At 41.4% G+C, this 25,426-nt stretch overlaps 3 protein-coding genes across 3 annotated transcripts; all 3 read left to right on the top strand.

The window, feature by feature from the left end:
* The first annotated feature begins 2,297 nt into the window (after positions 1-2,297).
* LOC110336672 (olfactory receptor 5-like) lies at positions 2,298-3,361 on the top strand. The gene has a single exon (XM_021219377.1). It carries the CDS (start codon positions 2,385-2,387, stop codon positions 3,321-3,323), a length of 939 nt encoding a protein of 312 aa, XP_021075036.1. The 5' UTR covers positions 2,298-2,384; the 3' UTR covers positions 3,324-3,361.
* A 12,808-nt stretch (positions 3,362-16,169) lies between these two features.
* On the top strand, positions 16,170-17,133 carry LOC110336667 (olfactory receptor 5-like). Its single transcript, XM_021219373.1, has one exon. It carries the CDS (start codon positions 16,174-16,176, stop codon positions 17,131-17,133), a length of 960 nt encoding a protein of 319 aa, XP_021075032.1. The 5' UTR covers positions 16,170-16,173.
* Positions 17,134-18,256: 1,123 nt separating this feature from the next.
* On the top strand, positions 18,257-24,086 carry LOC110336673 (olfactory receptor 5). The gene is made up of 2 exons (XM_021219378.1): positions 18,257-18,355; positions 23,148-24,086. Exon 2 carries the CDS (start codon positions 23,148-23,150, stop codon positions 24,084-24,086), a length of 939 nt encoding a protein of 312 aa, XP_021075037.1. The 5' UTR covers positions 18,257-18,355.
* Positions 24,087-25,426: the final 1,340 nt, after the last annotated feature.

Here is a 25,426-nt window from a genome sequence, read left to right as displayed (position 1 = left end):
GAGGAGAGGAGAGGAGAGGAGAGGAGAGGAGAGGAGAGGAGAGGATGAAATAGTTTATCTTCACAAGCAGAAAAAAATGGACCAAGAGTTGTCAATCATCTACCATGTAGGACACTGAGGACCAAATCTGGAGGCTAGATTTTTAGAGCATTGACTTCAGTTGGTCTGGGAGAGAATGACAAGTTGAATTTGTTCTATCTCTCCTGTGGTGGGGTCACATGATGGTGTGCAAAGCAGGGATCATTCAGGGGGCAGCATGGATGTTTTGTCCATGAGAAATGCTTGAATTGGGCTGGTGAGATGGTTTTAAAAGTAAAGGCACTTACCTCCAAATAGGACAGCCTGAGTTAGATTCCCAGGATCCACATGGTAGGACATAACTGAGTCTTGCAAGCTGTCCTCCTGCCTCCACTTATTAGCCATGGTGCATGAACACACATGAATGCAACTTTAAGCAGATGAAATATTTGAGAGAATTTTTGAGTGTTTCCTTGAAGAAGACACCAGATGGGCATCTAAAACTCGTAAGTAGAAGGAATTTGGTAGAAGATGAAGCAGGTTTTCTGTAAGGCAGTTCCCTACACACTCAGACTATTCCCATTGCACCTCCTTTGTCGAAATGTCTTCCCAGATTTTTCTCATGGAAGGTGAGAAACCTGTCACCTAGACGCTTCATCATTTATGAATGAGTAGCCATCAATATAAAGATAATGCTGTTCAGGAGCTCTGTAATAGCGTGCTAAACTCTTCTGAATTTATTCTGTCTTTATATCTGTTCATTGGCTCTATGTCTTGTAAGAAATCTGTTCCTAAAAGATGAGAGAGATGTTGCCTTGAATTGTTCAGTAAATCTATTTGCTTATAATAACAAGATATAAAATAAAATGCCTATGTTTAAGAGAAATAAAGGAGATATCGGGAAAATGAGAGATGGAGAGGGAAGGGGTACAGGGGAAGTGCCTAACTCATCACATGGACTTAATTCCACTGTGTGGAACCTATACATGATACTCTAATGCAAGAAGGACTCTCAAATTGTGTAATTTTCTATCTTTTTAGTCTTGGATGTTTGAGTATATTCTGGCCCTGGATTTCAAAGGGCTTATCTCATCCAGTGGAATTAACACAGGAATGGAGTTGGGATGAGCTTCAGCAGCTTATTAGCTGTGTCATAGTAGGCTGTGCTGTCCCCACACTCACCCTGTGGGACAGAGACTCTAACTGTCACTTAAGAATACTTAAGCTAGGGGAGCCAAAAAGATGGCTCAACAGTTAAGAGCACTGGTTGTTCTTCTAGGAGACACAAGTCCAGGTCTAGGTACCCACATGGCAGCTCACAACCATCTGTAACTTCAGTTCAGGGGATTTCATACCCTCTATGGCCTCCATGGGCACTGCATGCATAGGCATTCGTGCAGGTAAATATTCACATAAATAACATAAAAATAAATATTAAAAAATTTACAGAATGACTAAGTCATACCAGAACTCAATAGCAGTGAATGAAACAACGAAGTCTTCATGACAAGTTTCAGACATAACATGAAAGCTCAATGGGTCTTGGAGATTTGGGGGATCAGAATATACACCCCGGATTGCACCCATAATTCGACTGTACCTCTCAGCTTTCCCCTAAACAGCAGTATGTGAATGATAATGAAGTGTATTTATGATCATCCACTTTGGGTACAATCAATAGAATCGCCAACCTTCAACCTAACACAAAATTCTACGAATTGTAAGTAAACACTGTATATGTAACCAAACAGTTTGGGTCCAAACAATGGAATCTCTATACTTCTGCTAAATGAGGTACCGACTTTTTTTAGAATCCCAACAATACTATTCAGAATAAAACATTTTGTCTATGGGCATAATTATTTGACAGCTAAACATAATGCAACTCTGTAAAATAAAATCACTTTAAAGAAAAAAGAACTCTGGTTTAGAGATTAGGACCGTTCAGGGTGGTGTAGTTGAGAAGAGCTGAGACAGCAGTCCTATTTTTTCCTACATTTCAAGAATACTGCTAAACTGATGAGTAGGGAAATCAACCTGGGAATAATATTCTTTTTTTTTGAAAAATTGAAATGAAGATAATTATAATCTCATATACAGCAAATGTCAATCTTTTCCTTCACTTAATTTCACGGGGAGCAAATTTTATCTTCTGATCATTCAGATGTTCACAACCCTCCTATACACTGGAATCACCATCTGCAGCATTCATCTCAAGAATATGAAGAATATTCTTCTAGGTCAACTTTCCAGGAGATGTTGAGATAGTTAACTTGCTCAAGGTTTAAAGCACCATCAACATCCTTCTAATTGTTCTACTATGAAGCTACTAAAGAACAGATAACAATAGGCTTGTCTCTCTACAGATGGCGAGGTCCTTGGAGTTGGCCAACATGACCAGGGTTCAGCAGTTCATCTTGCTGGGATTGTCCACTAGGCTGGACATAAGGGATGGCCTGTTTGCTGTCTTCCTGACTCTTTACCTGCTGACACTTGTGGAGAACACGCTCATCATCTACCTCATCTGCAGTCACAGCGAGCTCCACAAGCCCATGTACTTCTTCCTGGGCAACCTCAGCTGCCTGGAGATGTGCTATGTGTCAGTCACCATGCCCACCTTACTTGTGGGTCTATGGACGGGGCCCTACCACATTTCCTTCACACTCTGCATGACACAACTCTTCTTTTTCATAGTCCTCATCTGCACAGAGTGCACCCTCTTGGCTTCCATGGCATATGATCGCTATGTGGCCATCTGCCGCCCACTACATTACCCACTGCTCATGAGGCCCCAAGTATGTTTGGGCTTAGCCTTATCTTCATGGCTGGGTGGGCTGGTTGTTTCAGTGGCCAAAACAACATGCATTGCCAGTCTGTCTTACTGTGGTCCCAATGTCCTCAACCAATTTTTCTGTGATGTCTCCCCTCTGCTCAATTTGTCCTGTACCCATGTGGCCCTCACAGAGCTGGTAGACTTCATCTCAGCCATTGTCATCTTCTGTGGAACACTCCTGGTGTCCCTAGCCTCCTATTCAGCTATTGCCATGGCTGTACTCCGCATGCCATCAGCCGCTGCCAGGCGCAAGGCCTTCTCCACCTGTGCCTCCCATCTGGTCGTGGTGGGCATCTTCTACTCAGCAGCTCTCTTCATCTATTGCCGCCCCAGCCGCATCAAGTCCATGGACCTCAACAAGGTGCTGTCTGTCATCTACACAGTGGTCACACCTCTCTGCAACCCTATCATCTACTGCCTGAGGAATAAGGAGGTCCACACTGTGCTGAGGAAGACTCTCCATTGGCCTTGATCACCATCTTCCAAATCCGGACCCCCCTCTCACCATGCACCAAACATTCCTTGAGGTCTAGGGATGTAGTTTGGTGGAACACCTCTATCATAAAATGGACAGGCCCTGTCTTTGATTCCCATACACCATTTTAAAAGAAAAGTATTTCTTGGCTCCAAAACTCCATAAGCCTTAAACTCTAACAAAAAAAGATAGAATAAAATATTTTCCATTTAATACGTGATAGTTCCACACCAAGCAATAACTAAATCTGAAATACCCAAGGAGAAGTTTGCAAAATCCAATAGAAAACAAGGCAAAGATTGTTTAAGTGGCCAGTGACACCCTTCTTAAGTCATAATCCAAAGTTTGTGAGTTGAGCATCCCATCATTTTTATTCCTAGATGACTGTTACATTTTTGCTGAAGAAAGAAAAAAATGTAGGTATCTAGGTAGATAGAATTTTTCTTGATTTAATATTTGCAGTGTAGATATAACCTAAATATTTAATGACAGATGGCTTAAACAAGTTAATTGAGAGATAAGTAATGTGCTCTTAAATAAAAAGAAACAGATTTTATGTGTTATGATGGGAATCAATATTAAATTTAAATAATCAAGTAAGGTTCTGGAGAGATGATGGCTCAGTGGTTAGGAGTGCTTGCTGCTTTTTCAGAGAACCTGAGTTCAGTTCCCAGCACCCAGTCACAACAGCTGGTAACTATTGCTGAAGAGGAATCTGATGCCCTCTTCTGGCCTTCATAGGTACCTGCACTCATGCACACAAACACATAGAAATACATGAATAAGTAATAATAAAGCCTTAAAACTATATTAATATATATATTTATTGTTCACAAATGACTTCATTGTGGCATTTTATTGATGTGTATAATGTACCTAGTCATGTTCACCGCTCATGACCTTCATGTCTTCCTCCTAATCCATGCTGGTCTCTTTCCTCTTTCCAACAGTCTCCTTCCAATTTCATGTCTTTTATATCTGCTGCCCTGTATTTATTGTGCACATGGTTACTTTTGTGACAGGGATATGTAAGGTCTGTTGTCTTGTCTGAAATGTTAGGTTCTTTCTTGAGTCTTCAGCACCAACTGAGTTTCTTTCACCACATTATATAATCATGGTTCATGTTGGGATGCTCTTCTATACCAAGTATCAGTAGAAGGCTTGACCAGGTTTTTGCACCTTTAAACACTTTGCACTCCATTCATAGTCTTCACATTCGATGAGAAATCAGCTACTGTGGGGCTGGAAAGATACCCTAGAAACTAAGGTCACATACTGCTTATGCAGAGGACCCAAGTTCAGTCACCAGTAACTATTTCAGATGGCTCACCACAGCCTGTAACTGCAACTGTAGTGCATCTGGTGTCCTCTTCTGGCCACTGCAGGCACTTGCACTCACATGCACACACTCCTACACAGATGACATTAATACACATAATTTTTGTTTAAAGAAATCAATCAGTGCGTGATTATAATTGAAAATGTTCTGCTGGCCTTTCTACATAAATCTCTAAAAAGGATCAGTAAAATTCTTTCTTTCCTACCACTTTTCCAACTCCTCTGGGGCCAAGGGAGTCTCTGAGGTCCAGGGCTTCATTTTAAGTTCTCCGTGTCCTCCTATTTGTGCAGGAAGCACCTTCAGCACTTCAGAGACTCCAGAGCCACAAAAAGGATTGGAGGTATGGTTGGAGGATCCGCTTCAGGACCAGGAGCAGCTCCTCCTGAGAGTACTGAAGTACTATTCTCCTGTTTCTTGGCATGTGTTCTGGGCTGAGTATCAGAGCCTCCTCCTGATCACATCATTGAGGCAGGTTCTGTGCCTGCTCCCTCCAACCACCAGGTGAGATGCTCCAGTGTTGTTCTTTGGGGTGAAGGCAAGGAGCCTTGGAGAACACCTCTAACACACAGGTATTGACTAGTTTTGCAGAAATAAACAAATTTAAGCATCGGGTCAACTGATAGAGACAGTTGCAGTAATTGTGTCTAGAAGGTAAATTAGTAATAATGCATACCCCATCTAAGTGGCTTCTTAAGTACAAGATAGGGTAGGAGAGACATCCTGTCTCGATTTCAAAAACGTTGTTAACCATAAAGTTATACCATCCCAAAGAGGGCTGGCATGTAGTGGTTATTGTTGTATGGATTTGGTTCATTCTAGGGAAAGATTGAGCACTCCTACATCCCAGAATAGACAAGGCAAGATTCATTAAATTAACCGACTCTCTTAGAGTCATAGCTCTTCGAATACTTAGAATTAAATACAGCTGTTTGCCATTATGCATATAGCTCCAGATGCAATGTATTTCAGTGTATATCTTTCTCTAACTTTAAATTTTTCCTTTGTTCTTTGATAATCTTATACAAATATAAAATGGATTCTCATTCATGTAATATCTCTGCCCCCTCTAGTATCCCTTCTATCTTTATTAATTCTCTACTCCTTTTAATTATCTTTCAAACATTCATGTCTTCAAACCTGTTGGGCATCTCAGTAGGTAAAAAACTGAAGACAGTGACTTCTTCTTCTCCAGAATCCATTTGGCTGATGTTCCTACTTCTTGAATGCCAGTGGAGTGGAGTGGAGCTATATTCTGCTAAAGACTTTCTCGTGAGGGAAAGCCTAAATTTCATTTAGAACATAAAGATTCTCTGAAACTGGAAGCCCAGGTATTAATCTCCACATTACAGTCTCTCCTCAACAATGGGGGAAAAGTAATTCAGTATACAAATCAATACCATTTTAGCTGTGAAAGATTGTGTGTGTGTGTGTGTGTGTGTGTGTCTGTCTGTCTGTCTGTCTGCCTGCCTGCCTGCCTGCCTGCCTGCCTGCCTGCCTGTCTATCTCTCTGTCTGTATGCCTTCCTGCCTGTCTGTCTGTCTGTCTGTCTATGGCTGTGCTTGGATATATGTGCATGTGAAGTGGCCAAAAGAGGGTGTCAGGTCATTTGGAGCTAGTCACAGGTGTTTAAGAGGGGCCCGACATGGATGTTAGGAACTGAACTCAAGTCCTCTGCAAGAGCAGGAAGTGCTCTTAATCTCTGAGGCATCTCTTTATCCTCCAATGTCCTTATTTAAATTAAAAAAGTACAACAATCAAGGCAGAATGCTCATGGAACTAAATGGAAAGCATTGTAGCCCCAACTCCTCTAGAACACTGGTTCTAAATCTTCCTAATGCTGTGACCTTTAATACAGTTCTTCATGTTGTGGGGACCCCCCCAACCATAAAATTGTCTTCATTGCTACTTCATAACTGTAATTGTGCTACTGTTATGAATCATGTAAATATCTGATATGCAAGATATCTGATATGTGACCCCCCAAAAGAGTTGTGACCCACAAGTTGAGAATCGCAGCTCTAGAGAATAGACTCAATTCTTATTCATCACTGTACCTCTTTACTACACAGAGACACTGTTGGAAGACAGCACAGGGCTCACACCTGTATTTTCAGCTGAACCATTTATGACATATTCTAGCTCTTGAATTGAGGGTGCTGTGGTAAATTTCTGAGGGTGCACTTACAGTAGTTCTAATAGTTATATAGGGCAATGCAAGTACTCCTAGATCATCAGTCAGATTATGTAGCCACAAAAAGGATTCATGCAAGTGGAGAGTGTGGAGTCATTGCTAGAATATCAGAAGCAGATTATGGCAGGAGTAGGGTGTAAAATGGATGGGAAGGACCAAAGGAGGAGACCATGTTACATGTTCTTGAGAATGGAGACAATTTTTCTCATTCGGTACTTAACTTGGGAAAGTGTGTGTGTGTGTGTGTGTGTGTGTGTGTGTGTGTGTGTGTGTACCAGGTACATTTTGTGTGAATCTAAATCCGTGGTGGGTGTCTTCTATTTCTCTGCATTTTGATTTTTGAGATATCTAGCTGAACCTAATTAGTTAAACTGGCTGGGGGCTTCAGGTATCCATTCTTTATCTTCTACCCCCAGGGGCTAGGGCTACAGGTGCATGCCACCACACCCAGTTTTTGCACAGGAAGTGGAATCCAAACGCAGGTCCTTGTGCATGTCTGGCAGGCACTTTACAGACTAAGTTATATCTCCAGCATTAAGAGTGATGTTTTAAATATGGAAGACTATCTACTCAAGAAACCAGAAGCTCACTAGGTCAGGAAGCTGGCTTGAGATTACCACAAAAGTCAAACTCGATTTCTTGAGAGGCTCACTTTTGTTAAAAAATAAAGAACAGCTACTGCAGACCTAGCTGGTGCTCAGTTGAAGAAGAAGCCTTGATTGGAGCAAAATTAGATCCATTCAACTATAATAGAAACTGGCATGAACCTTGATAAAAATAGACACCATCCATGTGATTATGCTTTGTAATTTAATCTCATCAAAAACTTCATGAGGAAAGGTGACTATGTACCCCTTGTACTGATTTGAAAACAGTTGAGAGACTGTGAAAAAAATCCAAAATTGTATCGTTTGGGATAGAATGTAGATGGACTTTAGACCACTTAGTTCAAAGAGAAAGAAAAATGATTGTATAATATCCGGGAAATAATATTTGGAATAAGACCTCTAGTGCCTAGAAACGGGGCTGCCAGATTCACATCAGAACCTCAGCTTCTTACTCTTTATAAAGTCATGTATTCAGCATTTCTGTCTCTAGGACTCAGTAGTCTATGACCTTTATGCTTGTCCCAGAACCTTAAGATCAAATGGTCCCCAGTGATTTCAAATCTGGGTCCTTGAGAAACTGGTTCCCTATAACTAGACAAGGAGGGCAGTGACAAGCCCTGCATGCCCAGTATTCCTCACAATTCCTGCTCCTCAGACTCAAGATGATCTTTTTAAAAACTTTTTCTTGACTATTGCGAATACAGGAACAATGGACTTGGATGAGCAGGTATGAGGATGTACAGTCTTTGTGAGTGAGCCAAGTAGTATGGCTGTGTCTCGTGACAGATCTATTTTCTGCTCTTGAGGGACCTCCATATTGATTTCCATAGTAGCTTCACAGGTTTGCACATCTGCCAACTGCGAACAACTGTTTCCATCTCCTCACAGCCATGACAGCATCTGCTGTGTATATTTTTCTTAAAGCCTTAACCATTCTGACTGGGATAAGGTGAAATCTCAAAGTAGTCTCGTTTGCATTTCCCTGATCACTAGGGATGTTGAACGTTTTTTAAAAATATTTCTCGGCTGTTAGTATTTGCTCTTCTGAGAACTCTCTGTTCCTATCGAAAGTCCAAAAAAAAAAAAAAAAAAAAAAAAAAAAAAAAAAAAAAAAAAAAAAAAAAGATCAGTTCTTTGAGAATTTCATCCAATGTGTTTTGATCATATTCACTCCTCCTCCATCTTCTCCCAGATTTACCCCACTTCCCTGCCCACCCAAATTTGTGTCGCTCTAAGTGTCTTGTTGTTGTTGTTTTACACTAATAAAATCTAATTTTTTTCCCATGCATTTTTTTCTGTGTGGCTTTCCATTGGTGCACGGTCAACTTACAAGGGCCTATACTCTTAATAAAATCTGGTTCCCCCATCCCCTCAGCTCTCATTTGCCAACAGCTCCTCTGCCAGGGGTGGGACTTCATGCCAAACTCTCCTCTTCTTATTGGGAACTTCCTGGCTCAGGCTTGCTCAGGTTTTATGCATGTTGTCACAGCTACTGTAAGTTCACTGTGAGCACCCACATCTGTATTGGTAGCTGCCCTACCGTGTCCAGAAGACAGCCTTTCCTTAAATTCATCCACTGCCACTCACCCCATTTTTTCCCAAAATACATTGTATAAATATATAAAATTATTGAATAATAAATACGAATAGGAGTTAGAAGATGGCTCTATGGGTAATGTCATTTGCCACTGAGACTGATGACCTATGTTTAACTCCTAGGAGCCACATGGTGGAGAAAAGGACAGATTCCTGCAAGCTGTCCTCTGATCTCCACCCATGCACATACTAGGAAAAGAAAAATGCAGTAATTTTAAATGCTAGTATGGGCTGCAGAGATGGCTCAGGGGTTAAGAGCATGCACTGCTCTTGCAGAGAACCCAAGTTTGGGTCCCAGCATCCATCCATATTGGGAGGTTCACAATCACCTGTAGTGATTGGATCCAGGGGATCCAATGTCTCTGGCCCCATTGAGCACCTGCGCTCACAAGACCATATAACCTCCCATAAACACGCACAGATGCATATAGTTAAAAAGAAGAATAAGCCTTTAGAAATAAAAGAGAGTAAGATACAAAACAGTACTGGAAAGTTCCTTTCATCTCCAATATTCAAATGCAGAGTCTATATCAATTTTAAGAAAATGTGATTTAAAAAAAAAATCTCTGTTCAAAGTAGTTTATCCAAATCAATGTTCGAACATAAAACCTGGAAACTCTGCAAGTAAAGAGAGAAAAGGACACCAGGGTGTGGGAGGGGAGGTGTGCCTTTGGGTGCAGTGTGGTTTGGCTGCAGCAGCATGGCTCTTTGTTTTAAGGAAATTGCTCATTGCTCTGAAGCCAATTCCTTGCCAGCAAAGATAGGGTGAGCAGTGCCTCCCCAACAAGAGTTAATAGAAATGCAAAGAGGTGTGCATGGAACAACAATCAGCTCTCATAAAAAGAACTTAGCATGCAGTGTTCTTATTACTGCTCCACAGTGATTATCCTTTATCATTTATTTTTCTTTTCTTTATTTATGCTTCTCTCATACAATACATCCCAAACACAGCCTTCTCTCTCTCCCATGTCCTCCAGATCCTCTCCTCCTCCATTCCCCTTCAGAAAAGAGCAGACCACCCAGTGATATCAACTGAACTCAGTATAACAAGATGCCATAAGACTAGGCATTTACCCTCATATCAAGGTTGGGCAAGGCAATCGAGTGGGAGGGATAGGTCCTGTGAGCAGGCAAAGAGTCTGTTAGAATATTGAGACAAGTGACTGGACATAGGGATTAGAATTAATCTACAGGGTTTTTTTTTGTCTCAATGTAGGTGCATGTACATATATTCAAATGCCCATTGGTGCAGATGTGTATGCATGAGTATGAGGGTGCCTATAGACATGTGTGCATGTGCATACATAGGTTAGAGGGCAATACCAGATGTCATTCATCAGGAACTGTCTAGTTTTTGGAGACAGGGTCTCACACTGGTCTATATCTTGACAAATAGGCTAGATCAGCCAGCCACCAAACTCCAGGGATCTGCCTGTTACTTCTTCCCAGTGCTGTGGTTTCAGTCTTGAACCACCAAGCCTGGCTTGTTGTTAATCCACCGCTTAATGATTATTGCAACACTATTCATTAAGGCCAGAAAAGGGGAACAATTTTCATGTTCATAAATGAATGAGTAAATTTTAATTTATTTATTTATTAATATATTTTATTGGTTATTTTATTGTATTTACATTTCAAATGTTATCCCCCTTCCCGGTTTCCCCTCCACAAACCCCCTATCTCGCCCCCCTCCCACCTGCTTCTATGAGGGACATCCCCCACCCATCCCACCCCCTTCTCACTGCCCTAGCATTCCCCTATGCTTAGGATCAAGCCTCCACAGGACCAAGGGTCTCCCCTCCCACTAATGCCTGATAAGGCCATCCTCTGCTACATAAGCAGCTGGAGCCATGGATCCCTCCATGTGTACTCTTTGGTTCATGGTTTAGTCCCTGGGAGCTCTGGGGAGGGGGTCTGTTTGTTTGATATTGGTGTTCTTCCTATAGTCCCTTCAGCTCCTTCAGTCCTTCCCCTAACTCCTTCATTGAGGTCCCTGTGCTCAGTCTCATGGTTTGCTGTGAGCACCCGCATCTGTATTGGTCAGGCTATGGCGGGGCCTCTCAGGGGAAAGCCATACCAGGGTCTTGTCAGAAAATACTTCTTGAGTTTCATAGAGTCTGTGTGTTGTATCATGGGTATTCTGAGCTTTTTTTCCTAATATCCACTTATCAATAAGTACATACCACATGTGTTCTTTTGTGACTGGGTCATTTCTTTTGCTTTTTGAGATTGTAATATAATTACATCATTCTCCCTTACTTAATCCTTCCAAACCCTCCTACATACTGCACCACCCATGCCCCCAATGCTTTCTTGAATTCACAGCCTCTTTTTTTGTAATTGTTGGGGTGTGTGTGTGTGTGTGTGTGTGTGTGTGTGTGTGTGTCTGTGTGTCTGTGTGTGTGTGTGTAAAACAAGGGTAGTTTTATGTGGACTTTTGAGGTTGAAATCAATCCTTGAACATGTCATCACTTTACTGAGTAATAAATTTCCAAGTTAGCCTAGAATTAGTCTAAACTTTGTCCCATGACAGAGGGGGGATTTTTATCATTATGAAAATTGATCCAAGAGACCCTTAGCACGTAGAGGTCTAGGGCTCAAATCTGGAGGCTGAAGGTTTTTACATCTTCAGTCTTCAGTTGGTCCAGGAGAGAAGGGTCAGGGGGAACCATGAATACTATTTTTCTATTGATGACACTATTTAATGTGCAAAGCAGGGAGCACACACTGTAGAAGCATTGGAAGGTATCACCTGAAGAAGAGAATGCTCTAGAAACTCAATTGATGGGAAATCTGAGAGAGGAGGAAATAGATTCCTGTGGGGGAATAAGGGAACTTTTCAGGTCCCTGATGACCATCCCCACTGCGTTGCCAGAATCGTGACTAGAATATGCTCAGCTCACCTGTCTCCACAGCCAGTGGGTTCTCTTGGCGTGTGTGTTACCTCCTTGGTCACTAGCACCATTGACCTTCATCTTGTTCTCCCAGAACCATTATAGTTTACTTCTTATGAAATTGCTTGTGTTTTTTACTCACTCTCCCTTTTTGTTGTTTGTTTCTCATACAAAGCCAGCATGCCAAGTCCCTGAATAACACTTTTTAGGTATAAATGTCACTGAGTTGGTTTTCTGCAGGATTCTATGTACCGAGGAAACCTTTTGAACTCTGATCTTCAAGTTTCTGAAGTGAAAGAGTGCTTGGGTTCCCTGTCTAGAGCATGATGGCAGGGGTCAGTGGAATCCGCCCAGTGCTGAGGTGAGGTCATGCAAGGCTAGCTTCCTGATGGTTTCACTCACAGGCTGTGTGACTTGGAACAGAAGATCTGCCTCTGAGCCTTGTGTATTCCTGATGCAATGGAGCAACAGAAAGTAAATAGGCTTTTAGTATGGTCCTGACCTTCAGAAAGGACTTATGGGTTGTAGACATTTTATTATTATGTTTTGTAAGTCATCTAAATAATCTGTGATAGTTAAATGTCTCTTAAATATACATATATCTTCTGAAGCTGAAAGTAACATGCCCTTAGCCAGTTTAAAAAATCTATTTGGAACATTAAACATGATAGAAGTAGAAAAAAACATCTCTTATGAAGTCCTCTATGAAGGGAAATTGTGACAAGTTCCTGATTAGACAGAAACTGTTCCATCTCCAAGGGAGAATACACAGTGTAACTGTGGCTTTGTAGCATGAATTGGGTAGTGTTCCATCTGTTTCTGTTTTGTAGAATAGTTTGAAGAATATTGGTGTTATATCTTCTTTGAAGGTCTGATAGAATTCTGTACTAAGCCCATCTGGACCTGGGCTTTTTTTGGTTGGGAGACTTAATGACTGCTTCTCTTTCTTTAGGGGTTATGGTACTGTTTGGATGCTTTATCTGATCTTGATTTAACTTAGGTATTTGGTATCTGTCTAGAAAATTGTTCATCTTATCCAGATTGTCCAGCTGTGTTGAGCATAGGCTTTTGTAGTAGGATCTGATGATTTTTTTGAATTTCCTCAGTTTCTGTTGTTATATCTACCTTTTCATTTCTGATTTTGTTAATATGGATACTGTCCCTGTGCCCTCTGGTTAGGCTGTAGGCCTCTTTGTGTTTATGGACATCTCTTTCTTTAGGTTAGAGGAGTTTTCTTCTATAAGTTTGTTCAAGACATTTACTGACCCTTTAAGTTTGGAATCGTCACTCTCTTGTATACCTATCATCCTTAGGTTTGGTCTTCTCATTGTGTCCTGGATTGCCTGGATGTTTTGCATTAGGAGCTTTTTGCATTTTACATTTTTTGACTGTTGTGTCAATGTTGTCTATGGTATCTTCTGCTCCTGAGATTCTCTCTTCTATGTCTTGTATTCTGTTGGTGATGCTTGCATCTGTGACTCCTGATCTCTTTCCTAGATTTTCTATCTCCAGGGCTGTCTCCCTTTGTGATTTCTTTATTGTTTCTATTTCCATCTTTATATCCTGGATGGTTTTGTTCAATTCCTTCCCCTGTTTGGTTGTGTTTTCCCATAATTCTTGAAGCAATTTTTGTGTTTCTTCTTTAAGGGCTTCTACCTGTTTAACCTGTGTTCTCCTGCGTTTCTTTAAGGGAGTTATTTATGTCCTTTTCAAAGTCTTCTATCATCATCATGAGATGTGATTTTTAAATCAGAGTCTTGTTTTTCTGGTGTGTTGGGGTATCCAGGTCTCACTGTGGTGGGAGAACTGGGTTCTGATGACGCCAAGTAGCCTTGATTTCTGTTGCTTATGTTCTTGCCTCTCGCCATCTGGTTATCTCTTGCTGTCTCTGACTGTGGCCTGTCCCTCCTGCAAGCCTGTGTCTCAGAACTCCTGGGAGACCAGTTCTTTCTGGGAGGAATTTGGGTATGGAGCTCTGTGGTACAAGGTCAGCTCTGGGGTGGGTGCAGACAGGAACCAGAAATAGCCTGTCCCTGGCTGTTCCTTGGTTCTTGTGTCCTGATGGCTCTGGGCAGGTTCCTCTTAGGTCAGGAATTTAAGCAGAAGTGGTGGTCTTCCCTGTGCTCACACATGTGTTGGCACTCCTGGGAGACAAGCTCTCTCCTGAAAGTATTTGGGTATAGAGCTCTGTGGCACAGGATTAGCTCCAGGTGCAGACTTATTATTATGTTTTATAGCCTGGTTTGCATCAATATTATTCTGTATGAACTCCAATATTCTCAAGTGGTACCATGGGGAAATAATGTGCATCTATATATTGTAATTACAAAGATTGGATGCATTCCATAATTTTCAAACTTTCTGATATATATTTTATCAATTGTTATAGCCCTCTCACCCTCTCTGATTCTGTGATATAATGTATACATGGATGTTAGTTGCTTATAATGAAGAAAAAGAAAAGAAGTACAAATAAATAGAATCAGCATTGAGCTTTGGAGCTTCTAAGATGGCTTGTTCAGTAAAATGCTTGTCTTGCAAGCGTTAGGATCTGAGTTCAGTCCCTGGAACCTGAGCAAGACTGTAAATGTTGGTATTCTCTGTTCTTAAGAGATGGTACAGGCAGGTCCTTCGGGTTCTTTAGTCAGGCATACCAACCTACTTGGCAAGTTCCAGGCTTGTAAGAGACTCTGTCACAAAAGTACTTGGACGTGTGTGAGAGAGACAGCTCAGTGATTAAGAACACTCACTCCTCTACCTGAGGGCCTAGGATTGATTTAAAGTAACCTCAGGGTAGTTCACAAGCATCTGTAACTCCAGTTCTAAAGAGCTACCTCTGTCTTTTGGCTCCATGGGTACCAGCCATGCCACACAACTAACATCCATATTTGAAGGTGAAACATGCACACAAAATAAAGTTTTAAAATGCAAAGAATAGCACTTTTGAACAATATATGAGGTTGACCTCTGGCCTCCACACATACATGTGCCCCACACACATATCACAGACACACAAGAAATATTGATCATTGTATTGATGACTATAATAGAATATAACAATAGAAATTGAAATCACACTGAGAAAGGAGATATTTTGGATGAAAACGAAGTCTTGTTTCATTCTGGATTTGTAGATATAAATGTATTTCTGTGTGTAGATTGAAACTTAAAAACCATCTAGACAGACTACATCTACTTCAAAGCATACATAAAACTGATTCTAGTTCCTTATTTGGTACAGAGCTTGTCATTCATTGCTTTTCCCTTATCACAACGAGGTAGATGTCACTCTTGTTTTATTTAGAGACATCATTCCTACGAGGTCAAAAGATTCACACTCCTTCCTATCATGTGTATCTCAGAGAGTGAACCAAATTCATCAGACTTGGTGGAAAGCACTTTACCCAATGATCATATTGCAGACACCTTTTAAAATTTGCATTCTATTTAGTGTGGTGTGTGTGTGTGTGTGTGTGTGTGTGTGTTCTCACAGATTTAGTGGGTCTGTATGGTGATTTGAATAAAAAATATCTCCCATAGACTCAGGTACTTGACCACTTCATACTCCCAAAGATTTAGGTGGAGTGGCCATCACTGGGGGTTGGCTCTGAGGGTTCATAACTGCAGTTCACTTTCCGTTTGCTGGCTGATTCAAGCTTCCCATTGGAAGGTTTGTTATCTGCTTCCCGCTCCAGCTGTCACTGATTTCGTGCCTGCCCACACCTGGAGCCATGAGCTAAAGTAATTTTGTTCTTCCCTAATGTGTCTTGGCCATGATGCTTCATCATAACCACCTGAAAATTAATCAATACAAACAGTAACCTGAAAAGTAATCAATATAAACAGTAACCTGAAAAGTAATCAATATAAACAGTAACCTGGGGCTGGTGAGATGGCTCAGTGGGTAAGAGCACCCGACTGCTCTTCCAAAGGTCCTGAGTTCAAATCCCAGCAACCACATGGTGGCTCATAACCATCTGTAACAAGACCTGACGCCCTCTTCTGGCATGTCTGAAGACAGCTATGTGTGTAATTACATATAATAAATAAATAAAAAACAGTAACCTGAAAAGTAATCAATATAAACAGTAACCATGCTTAGAGTCTCCTTCAAAGACTAGCTGACATGCTAGCTTTCTGGACAGCTGTCAGCGCCACTAATTTCTCCAAGAAGCGTGAACATTCTCATAAGTTTGTGCATTGTGCTTGTTTTTAAACAATGTTTCTTTGCTCTCCACAGATGGAGACATCACTTGAGTTGACCAACATGACCAGAGTCCAACAGTTTGTGCTGTTAGGTTTTCCTACAAGGCTAGGGATAAGGGACGCCCTGTTTGTTGTCTTCCTGAGTCTCTACTTGCTGACCCTCCTGGAGAACACGCTCATCATCTACCTCATCTGCGGTCACAGCGAGCTCCACAAGCCCATGTACTTCTTCCTGGGCAACCTCAGCTGCCTGGAGATGTGCTATGTGTCAGCGACCATGCCCACCCTCCTCGTGGGACTGTGGACGGGGCCCTACCACATTTCCTTTGTAACTTGCATGACGCAACTCTTCTTCTTTGTCTCTCTCATCTGCACAGAGTGCACCCTCTTGGCTTCCATGGCATATGACCGCTATGTAGCCATTTGCCGCCCACTACACTACCCACTGCTCATGAGGCCACAGGTCTGCCTGGGTTTAGCCTTGTCTTCGTGGCTGGGTGGCCTTGTGGTCTCCGCAATAAAGACAAAATGCATTGCAAGCCTGACCTACTGTGGCCCCAATGTCCTCAACCAATTTTTTTGTGATGTCTCCCCTCTGCTCAATTTGTCCTGTACCCATGTGGCCCTCACAGAGCTGGTAGACTTCATCTCAGCCATTGTCATCTTCTGTGGAACACTCCTGGTGTCCCTAGCCTCCTATTCAGCTATTGCGATGGCTGTACTCCGCATGCCATCAGCCGCTGCCAGGCGCAAGGCCTTCTCCACCTGTGCCTCCCATCTGGTCGTGGTGGGCATCTTCTACTCAGCAGCTCTCTTCATCTATTGCCGCCCCAGCCGCATCAAGTCCATGGACCTCAACAAGGTGCTGTCTGTCATCTACACAGTGGTCACACCTCTCTGCAACCCTATCATCTACTGCCTGAGGAATAAGGAGGTCCACACTGTGCTGAGGAAGACTCTCCATTGGCCTTGATCACCATGTTCCATATGTGAATCTCTCCCACCCTGGTTCAAATCTTTCATGGCCCAACCATTAATGACCAGTAATCTTTAAATGCTAACTAAAACTGGTAGAAAATATTTTCCTAGGAGTTCAGCTCAGGAAAATCATTAAGAAAAAAATTATTCTAAGAAAAATTATCAAAGTTTTTTAATAATTCATCAAAGTTCATAAGTAATACACATCTGCTAGCCTGCATGTATATATGCTTAATTTCACTCGTATTTGTATATTTGATAGTCCTGTAATTTTTACCACTAATTGACTGATATATATTTATCAAGTGAGCCAGTAGAAGTCTACAAGGATAAACAGATGCTATGCAAAATATTTACAAGATTATTGAGGCATTGTTTGAACAAAAAAAAAGAATTCATTTAAATGCCTATCAATTATATTTATACATAATAAAGAATTTAACCACAAGATAAAATATAAGTGTAAAATAATTTGTGTTTTGAGTATTATTTTTATTATTTTAATTATATATACACTTGTATGTCTATGTGTTACATAGGTGCATGTGAATGCAAATGCCCACCGAACTCATAGGCATCAGAATCCCCCCAGAGCATAATAACCAGCAGTTGTGAGCCATTCAACTTGGATGCCGGGATGTGAACTTGAGTCCTCTGCAAGAATAGTGAATGCTTTTAACCATAGAGTCTTTTCTCTAGCCCATATGTTTTTCATGTTTTAGCATGAAAATATAGCTAACTCATATGTATATTTAACTTAAAAACAAGTAAATTGTGGTATGAAAGTCTTTTATGTGCATGCACATGTCTTAACACATGGGTGAAGGTCATAGGACAACGTCAGACACTGGCCCTCATTTTATATCTTCTCTGAAACTTTCCTTTCTTGATTTTTTCTAATCCACAGGGACAAGAGAATCCTCCCAGGTCTAGAGAACTGCTTTAAGCTTGTGCCTTTGCCTTCTCTCACAGTATAATCAACTTGGTGACTGGGACGGACATTCAAGGACAGTAACACAGGGGTGTGTGTGTGTGTGTGTGTGTGTGTGTGTTTAAGACCAAGACCAAGGACCGTTTCACTCAAGATGTACTGAAAGGTTTCATTTCTTGGCAGCCCCTCCTTAGAACCATCTGGTTCCATCTGGCCACTACCAGAGCCTACTCTACATTCAACATCAGAAAGAAAGGATTTGTATTTATCTGCCTTCAACCAGCAGGTGAGAAGATCCAGAAAAGTTCTTTGAAGTGGTGAATCAAGGAACAGTGATGAGGATATATTTCAGGTGATCAAGTGTTTGGCTAACATGAAAGAAGTTTAATTATGTGGCTTGAACCCAGTCACATAAGTAAAGGAATGATGTCACATATTTGTAATCTCAGTATTCAGGAAATTAAGGAGGGACATAAGCTCTGGTTAACTTCCACTAGATAACAAGTTCTGGGATTTATGAGACCTTACCTTAAAATGAGGATCAGCAGAAAGAATATACTACTTCTTTACTACTTCTTTAGTCAAGATCATGTTAGCCTCGAACTTGTGGCCCTCCCAATTCAGTCAGCCTTGGAGTGCTGGAGTTACATATATGCAAAAACAGGTGTGTGTGCTTGCCCATAGAAAAATAAATTTGTATAGAACACACAGTAGTTTATTAGATGTCATATTCAAATACTTGAAAGACATTAGCTTAAGTTTCTTGATAACATCATATAAAATATATGTAACAATGGGTAGAGATAGTGAGATTGACAGCATGGTGGGATCAGGTGGTTTCTTAGAGACCGTGTACTTACAAGGGAGTGGTTTGTATATTACAAAACTGAGATGTAGCTGGGTGTGTCTTCTGGTTCTCTGGAGTTCTGAGACACTTTGGGTGACTGGTAGATAGTTGTAGGATTTTATGGAGAGCTTCGCTACATTTCAGTCTGTTAGTCAGGGAATGTTACCCATGAAATGATTCATAGAAGAGTTGGGCAGTGAGGGGGATCATTGTGAAGGGGAAGGGAATGAAACTCAAACAGAACCAAGAAATAGAGAGAAACAATAGAGGAGGATTGTGAGAAAGGGAGTGCTTCACAGTGAAGTCGCTACCAGACTCTTCAGAATTTTGGCATCAGTCCTGATCCTGGATGATAAAGACTCCGTTTTCAACCACAAATAGAACCCAGACTGCAGAGAGTCAGAACCTAACTCTTGATGGCACTTGTGTAAGTTTATGGAAAGACCTATTGCCCAGATAAAAGCCCAAACTAATGGGAAACTTATGTGCAGCAACGCAGACAGAGTCAGCCCATGCTGCTATTCGTATCTAGAAGATTACTGTTTAAGATGAAGCATAGGCATATCGCTCTGGTAATAAGACTGGTGTGAACTTTTCTGATAGTCTTTAAAAACTGGAGATATTGCTTACTGGTATGCACACACACACACACACACACACACACACACACACACACACAGAGCTTCTACCATGAAGGTATAATAATATTATCATTCTTATGAGAATTTGGCCAAAAAAAAATGATTGAGCTATTATTAGTTTGTCCGAGTCAGTATTTAAACCTATAAAGTGGAAATTTGACCAAATCAAAACTCTGAAATGTATTATGGAATGAAAGAATATGGAATGTTAAAATTGGATTAACTTTTATTAAAAGTTAGCATAGAAAGCTCTGGGCTTGGTATTTCACTTCCATTTGTGCATATAATACATTTTGATAATATTTCCCCTCTCCACTGCCCTCTTCTACCCCTCACAGCTTCTTTTTGTCCCATATCCATAATATTTCTCTTTTATTTTATTTTAATCTTGAGCTTCAAAGAGAACTCTCTACCCATGCAGAGTACTCCCATTAAAACTTTATTTTTAGCTTTGATATTTTTTTAATTTGAGGCATGAATATAATGCTTTGATCATATCCACCCTCAACCTCTCCATGTGTTCCACCCAGTCCCTTCAATACATCATCCTTCCATCTTCATCTCTTTAAAAAAAAATTAACCCACTAAGTCCAAGCAGTGTTGCTCATATACACACGGGTGTGGAGTCATCTCCTTGAGTGTGGGAAATATTGCAATGGTCACCTAATAGACCTATAAAATATTTGGCTTCTATAAGGGTTTTTTTTTTAACATAAAACCTTAGTATTCAATTTCATTATGGCATTTTTTTAAACAAAAGTTGTTTCTCTGTAATTCTCCTCCCTACTTCTCCTAATGTATCCATCTTTGTATTTTATTACTGAATTTTGTGTGTGAGAGGAAATATTCAATAATTATTTCACTTAACATGATAATCTCCAGTTAAAACCTTTTTTTTCTGGGAACATTATTTCATTCTCCTTTACAACTGAATAAAACTCCACTGTGCGTGTAAACCATATTTCCTGTTTTTGCTCACTTGCTGTCAGGTACCTAAAATGTCAGGACACAGAACTTTAGTGAAAGCCCAATGTGTAAACCAACTCTGCTCATTCACTCCCTCCCCCGTGTCTTGAGAACGGTTCTTCTCAATCCCAGTGTCCGCTGTGGTGAAGCAGTGGTAAAACAGCTTGATCAAGGCTCATGAAGCTCTAAAGGGATAAAATTTGAGAAGCGAAGACAAAGACTTGGGCCCAAGGAAGAGCGTAGTACATTGTGGTTATTACTAGTGCCATGGCGTTAAATCATTTGATGTTTCTGCTGCTGCCATTTAGAATGGTGCCGACCAGGAAATAACAACGAGAGACTCTCTGCTGTCATCTTCTACCGCTCACAGCTTCTTTTTGTCCCATATCCATAATATTTCTCTTTTATTTTATTTTAATCTTGAGCTGGACAGGGGCTTGCATCATCCAGAGATCTGATCCCATTTCCCATCTTGGTTGTATAATTTAGAGCAGGTCATTTTAATTGAGTTTTATTTAATCTCTAATGGAAAATGTACAGTGTGGAGCAGAATCTGAAGGAAAGTCCATCCAGAGACTGCCCTACCTGGGGATACATCCTATATACAGTCACCAAACCCAGACACTATTGTGGATGCCAAGAAGTGCTTGCTGACAGGATCCTGGTATGACTGTCCCCTGAGAGACTGTGCCAGAACCTGACAAATAAAGAGGAAGATGATTGCAGCCAACCATTGGACTGAGAGTAGGGTCCCTGAGGAAGGAGTTGGAGAAGGGACTGAAGGAGCTGAGGGGGTTTGCAGCCCCATGGAGGGAACAACAGTGTCAACCGGCCAGACCCCCTGGAACTCCCCTGTACTCTTTGGACTGGACCACCAACCAAAGAGTACACATGTAGGGACCCATGGCTCTGGCTGCATATGTGGCAGAGGATGGCCTTGTTAGACATTAGTGGGAAAAGAGGCCCTTGGGCCTAAGAGTGCTCGATGCCCCAATGTAGGGGAATGCCATGGCAGGAAGACAGGGGTGTGTGGGTGTCATAGAGGCAGGAGGAGGGGGAGGGGATATGGAGTTTCTGAAGGGGGACCTGGAAAAGGGAAAACATTTGAAATGTAAATGAAGAAAATATCCAATGAAAAAAGGAAAAATTAGTGCTCTTAACCTCTGAAAGAAAGAAAGAAAGAAAGATGCAGAGAGAGAGAGAGAGAGAGAGAGAGAGAGAGAGAGAGAGAGAGAGAGAGAGAGAGAGAGAGAGAGAGAGAGAGAGAGAGAGAGAGAGAATCACATGTGTGTCTGTGTCATGGTATCTGTGTGGAAGTCAAAAGACAACTTTCAGAAATCTGTTCTCACTTTCCCCCTGGGGAAAGAGCCAGGGGTCAAACTTGGGTTGTCAGACTTGGGAGCAAGCTGCTTTGACCACAGAGTGATTCCTCTAGCCCCATATTAGTGCTATGATCTATAGTGTCTTTCTTGTAAAATAAGGGTAAGGACAGAGTTTTTTACAGTGTTCTGGAAAGAATCAAAAAGGAGGAAAGGAGAAGGGAGACAAAGATGAAGAGGAGGAAAAAGAGGAGTAAGGAGCGAGACTATTGCTCTAAGGTTTATAGAGTACCCTCCTGTTTTGGTTTGTTTTGTTTTGCTTTGGTTTATTTGGGGTTTTGGGGGTTTTTTGTTTGTTTGTTTTTGGGGTTTTTTGGGGTAGCTTTGGCTGTCCTGGAATTTTCTCTGTTGACCAGACTGGCCTCAAGCTCACAGCAATCTGTCAAACTTTGCCTCTGGAATACTGGGATAAAAGATGTGCACCACAACCACCTAGCTTAGAATAATAGTCCTATGCACGTGTCACTTATTGAAAGAAATCAAAACATGGCCAAAAAGACTACATAAAACTAACAAAGTATGATATAATCTTTTATCTTCTTGATTATATATATATATATATATATATATATATATATACACACACATATATGTAGTATGTGCATGAATGTGTGTATAATGTATATATAATATAATTATATATAATATATGCATAAATAATGAGTATATTATATGTATATAATCTAATAGATATTAGACACGATCTCACTGGTTGACCTGGGATTCACTGCACCAACCAGGCAAGCCTCCAAATCAGAGATCTGCTTGGCCCTACCTCCCAAGGGCTGGAATTAAACAACCACCACATCTGGCCCATTATTTAATTTTTATTTGGAAGAGAAGTTTATCATCCATTGATTCACTTGCTTGGTTATGTTATATACTCAGGGACACCATGCATGCTTTTCCAACTGCTTAGATGCTCTGTATGAAGTCATAGATTCAATAAGAGTAAGATATCATACTCACATAATGTCCCATAAATTTTCTGTAAGAACTCCAACAGATGTTAGACTGACAAATGTGTTGGAGATCTCCCAGTACTCTGAACATCTTTCCCCCAAAAAAATTTTATCACCATGTATCACCAGGGAAAGAATGTCAACAATGTTCTTTGTCTCTACAGATGGAGAGGTCCCTGGAGATGACCACTAGAGGTGTAAAGCACTGTGAACATCCTTCTAATTATTTTCACTACGATGCTTTTGAAGGACAGATGATAATAACTGGCTTGTCTTTTTACAGATGGCGAGGTCCTTGGAGTTGGCCAACATGACCAGGGTTCAGCAGTTCATCTTGCTGGGATTGTCCACTAGGCTGGACATAAGGGATGGCCTGTTTGCTGTCTTCCTGACTCTTTACCTGCTGACACTTGTGGAGAACATGCTCATCATCTACCTCATCTGCAGTCACAGTGAGCTCCACAAGCCCATGTACTTCTTCCTGGGCAACCTCAGCTGCCTGGAGATGTGCTATGTGTCAGTCACCATGCCCACCCTACTCATGGGGCTATGGAATGGACTCTACCATATTCCCTTTATAGCTTGTATGACCCAGCTGTTCTTCTTCATTGTCCTTGTAGGCACAGAGTGCATTCTTCTGGCATCCATGGCATATGATCGCTATGTGGCCATCTGCCGCCCACTTCACTACCCAGTACTCATGAGGCCCCAAGTCTGCCTGGGATTGGCTATGACTTCATGGCTAGGTGGACTACTGGTTTCTATGGTCAAAACAACATGCATTGCAACCCTGTCCTACTGTGGCCCCAATGTCCTCAACCATTTCTTCTGTGATGTCTCCCCATTACTCAACCTGTCATGTACCCATGTGGCCCTCACAGAGCTGGTAGACTTCATCTCAGCCATTGTCATCTTTTGGGGTTGCTTCCTCACAACTATGGCCTCCTATGTGGCTATTGGCAGGGCAGTTCTGCGCATGCCTTCTACCACTGCCCGCTACAAGGCCTTCTCTACCTGTGCCTCCCACCTGGTCGTGGTGGGCATCTTCTACTCAGTCACTATCTTCATCTATGCCCGCCCCAAACGCATAGAAGCCATGGATCTCAACAAGATGCTGTCTGTCATCTATACAGTGGTCACCCCCATGTGCAACCCAGTCATCTACTGTCTGCGGAACAAGGAAGTCCAAGTAGCTCTCCACAGAACCATGCACTGGTCCTGAAGTTGACCCAATGACTGAGTCCTGGGGAGGAATCTTAAATTACCAATATCTATTTTTATATTAAAATACAATTCTCACATCATAAATTTCATAATTTTAAACACAGTGCAGTCAGTATTTTCTTCTTTGCTTCCTTGTAATTATGCAGTCATCACCGGGGTTCAATCCAAAACATTTTCTTTGCCTGCAAGGCAAACTCAGGCCTATTAGATATCATTCCTAATATCCACCAGTCACTACTTCAAGCCCCAAGAAAATAACAGCCCATATTCTGTTTCTGTAGATCCATCAATTCTAGAAATTTTATAATAATGAGTTTATGCCATATGTGGCTATTGTGACTGACATACTTTGAAAGCTATGTACATTGCTGCATAAATTTATTTCTTTGTACCCAAATAACATTATGTTGTGAGATGCCCCCCTTTACCAGTTAATGAACATATGGGTTGATTCGACTTTGGGGGAAATCTTTGGTCTAATGCCGCTGAAATCACTTTTTGATTTTTTTTTATTATTATTATTTTCTTTATTTACATTTCAAATGCTATCCCGAAAGTTTCCTATACACTCCCCCCACCTCTGCTCCCCTACCCACCCACTCCCACTACTTGGCCCAGGCCTTGTCTTGTGCTGGGTCATATAAAGTTTGCAAGACCAAGGGGCCTCTCTNCCCAATGATGGCNGATTAGGCCATCTTCTGCTACATATGCAGCTAGAGACACNANCTCAGGGGGTACTGGTTAGTTCATATTGTTGTTCCACCTACAGGGTTGCAGCCCCCTTAAGGTCCTTGGGTACTTTCTCTAGCTCCTCCATTGGCGACCCTGTGTTCCATCCAATAGCTGGCTGTGAGCATCCACTTCTGTGTTTGCCAGGCACTGGCATAGCCTCACAAGAGGCCGCCACTTTTTGATTTTTTAAAGTTATCACTGCTATCATTTGTGCATGAGTATTTTCCTGCATGTGTATGTATACAGATGTAAGTGACTGATTCCCTCAGAGGCCAGAGTTAGCACTGAATCCTCTGGAACTGGAGTTGCAGACAGTTGTAAGCCAACATGTGAGTACTGGAGATCAAATATGGGTCCTGTGGAGGGGCAGTCAGTGCTCTAAACAGCTGACACATCTCTCCATCCTCCGTGAATACCATTTTAAAAATCTAAAAAGACTTCTATTTATTCTTTAACAGCTACATTCGTGTATACAGTGCATCTTAATTATATCCACCCCATCCTCCCACTCATTGTTATGTCCCCAAAACGCCATCTTTCCACCTTCATTGTTCTTCCTTCTTCCTCTGAGCTCAACTAGAACTGCCTGAATGAGCATGAGCAAGC

Source organism: Mus pahari, chromosome 19 (genome assembly GCF_900095145.1).
Source record: "Mus pahari chromosome 19, PAHARI_EIJ_v1.1, whole genome shotgun sequence".
NCBI classification, from domain to species: Eukaryota; Metazoa; Chordata; class Mammalia; order Rodentia; family Muridae; genus Mus; species Mus pahari.
Note: the sequence above shows the minus strand (reverse complement) of the source record. Positions and strands in the feature narration are given on the sequence as shown.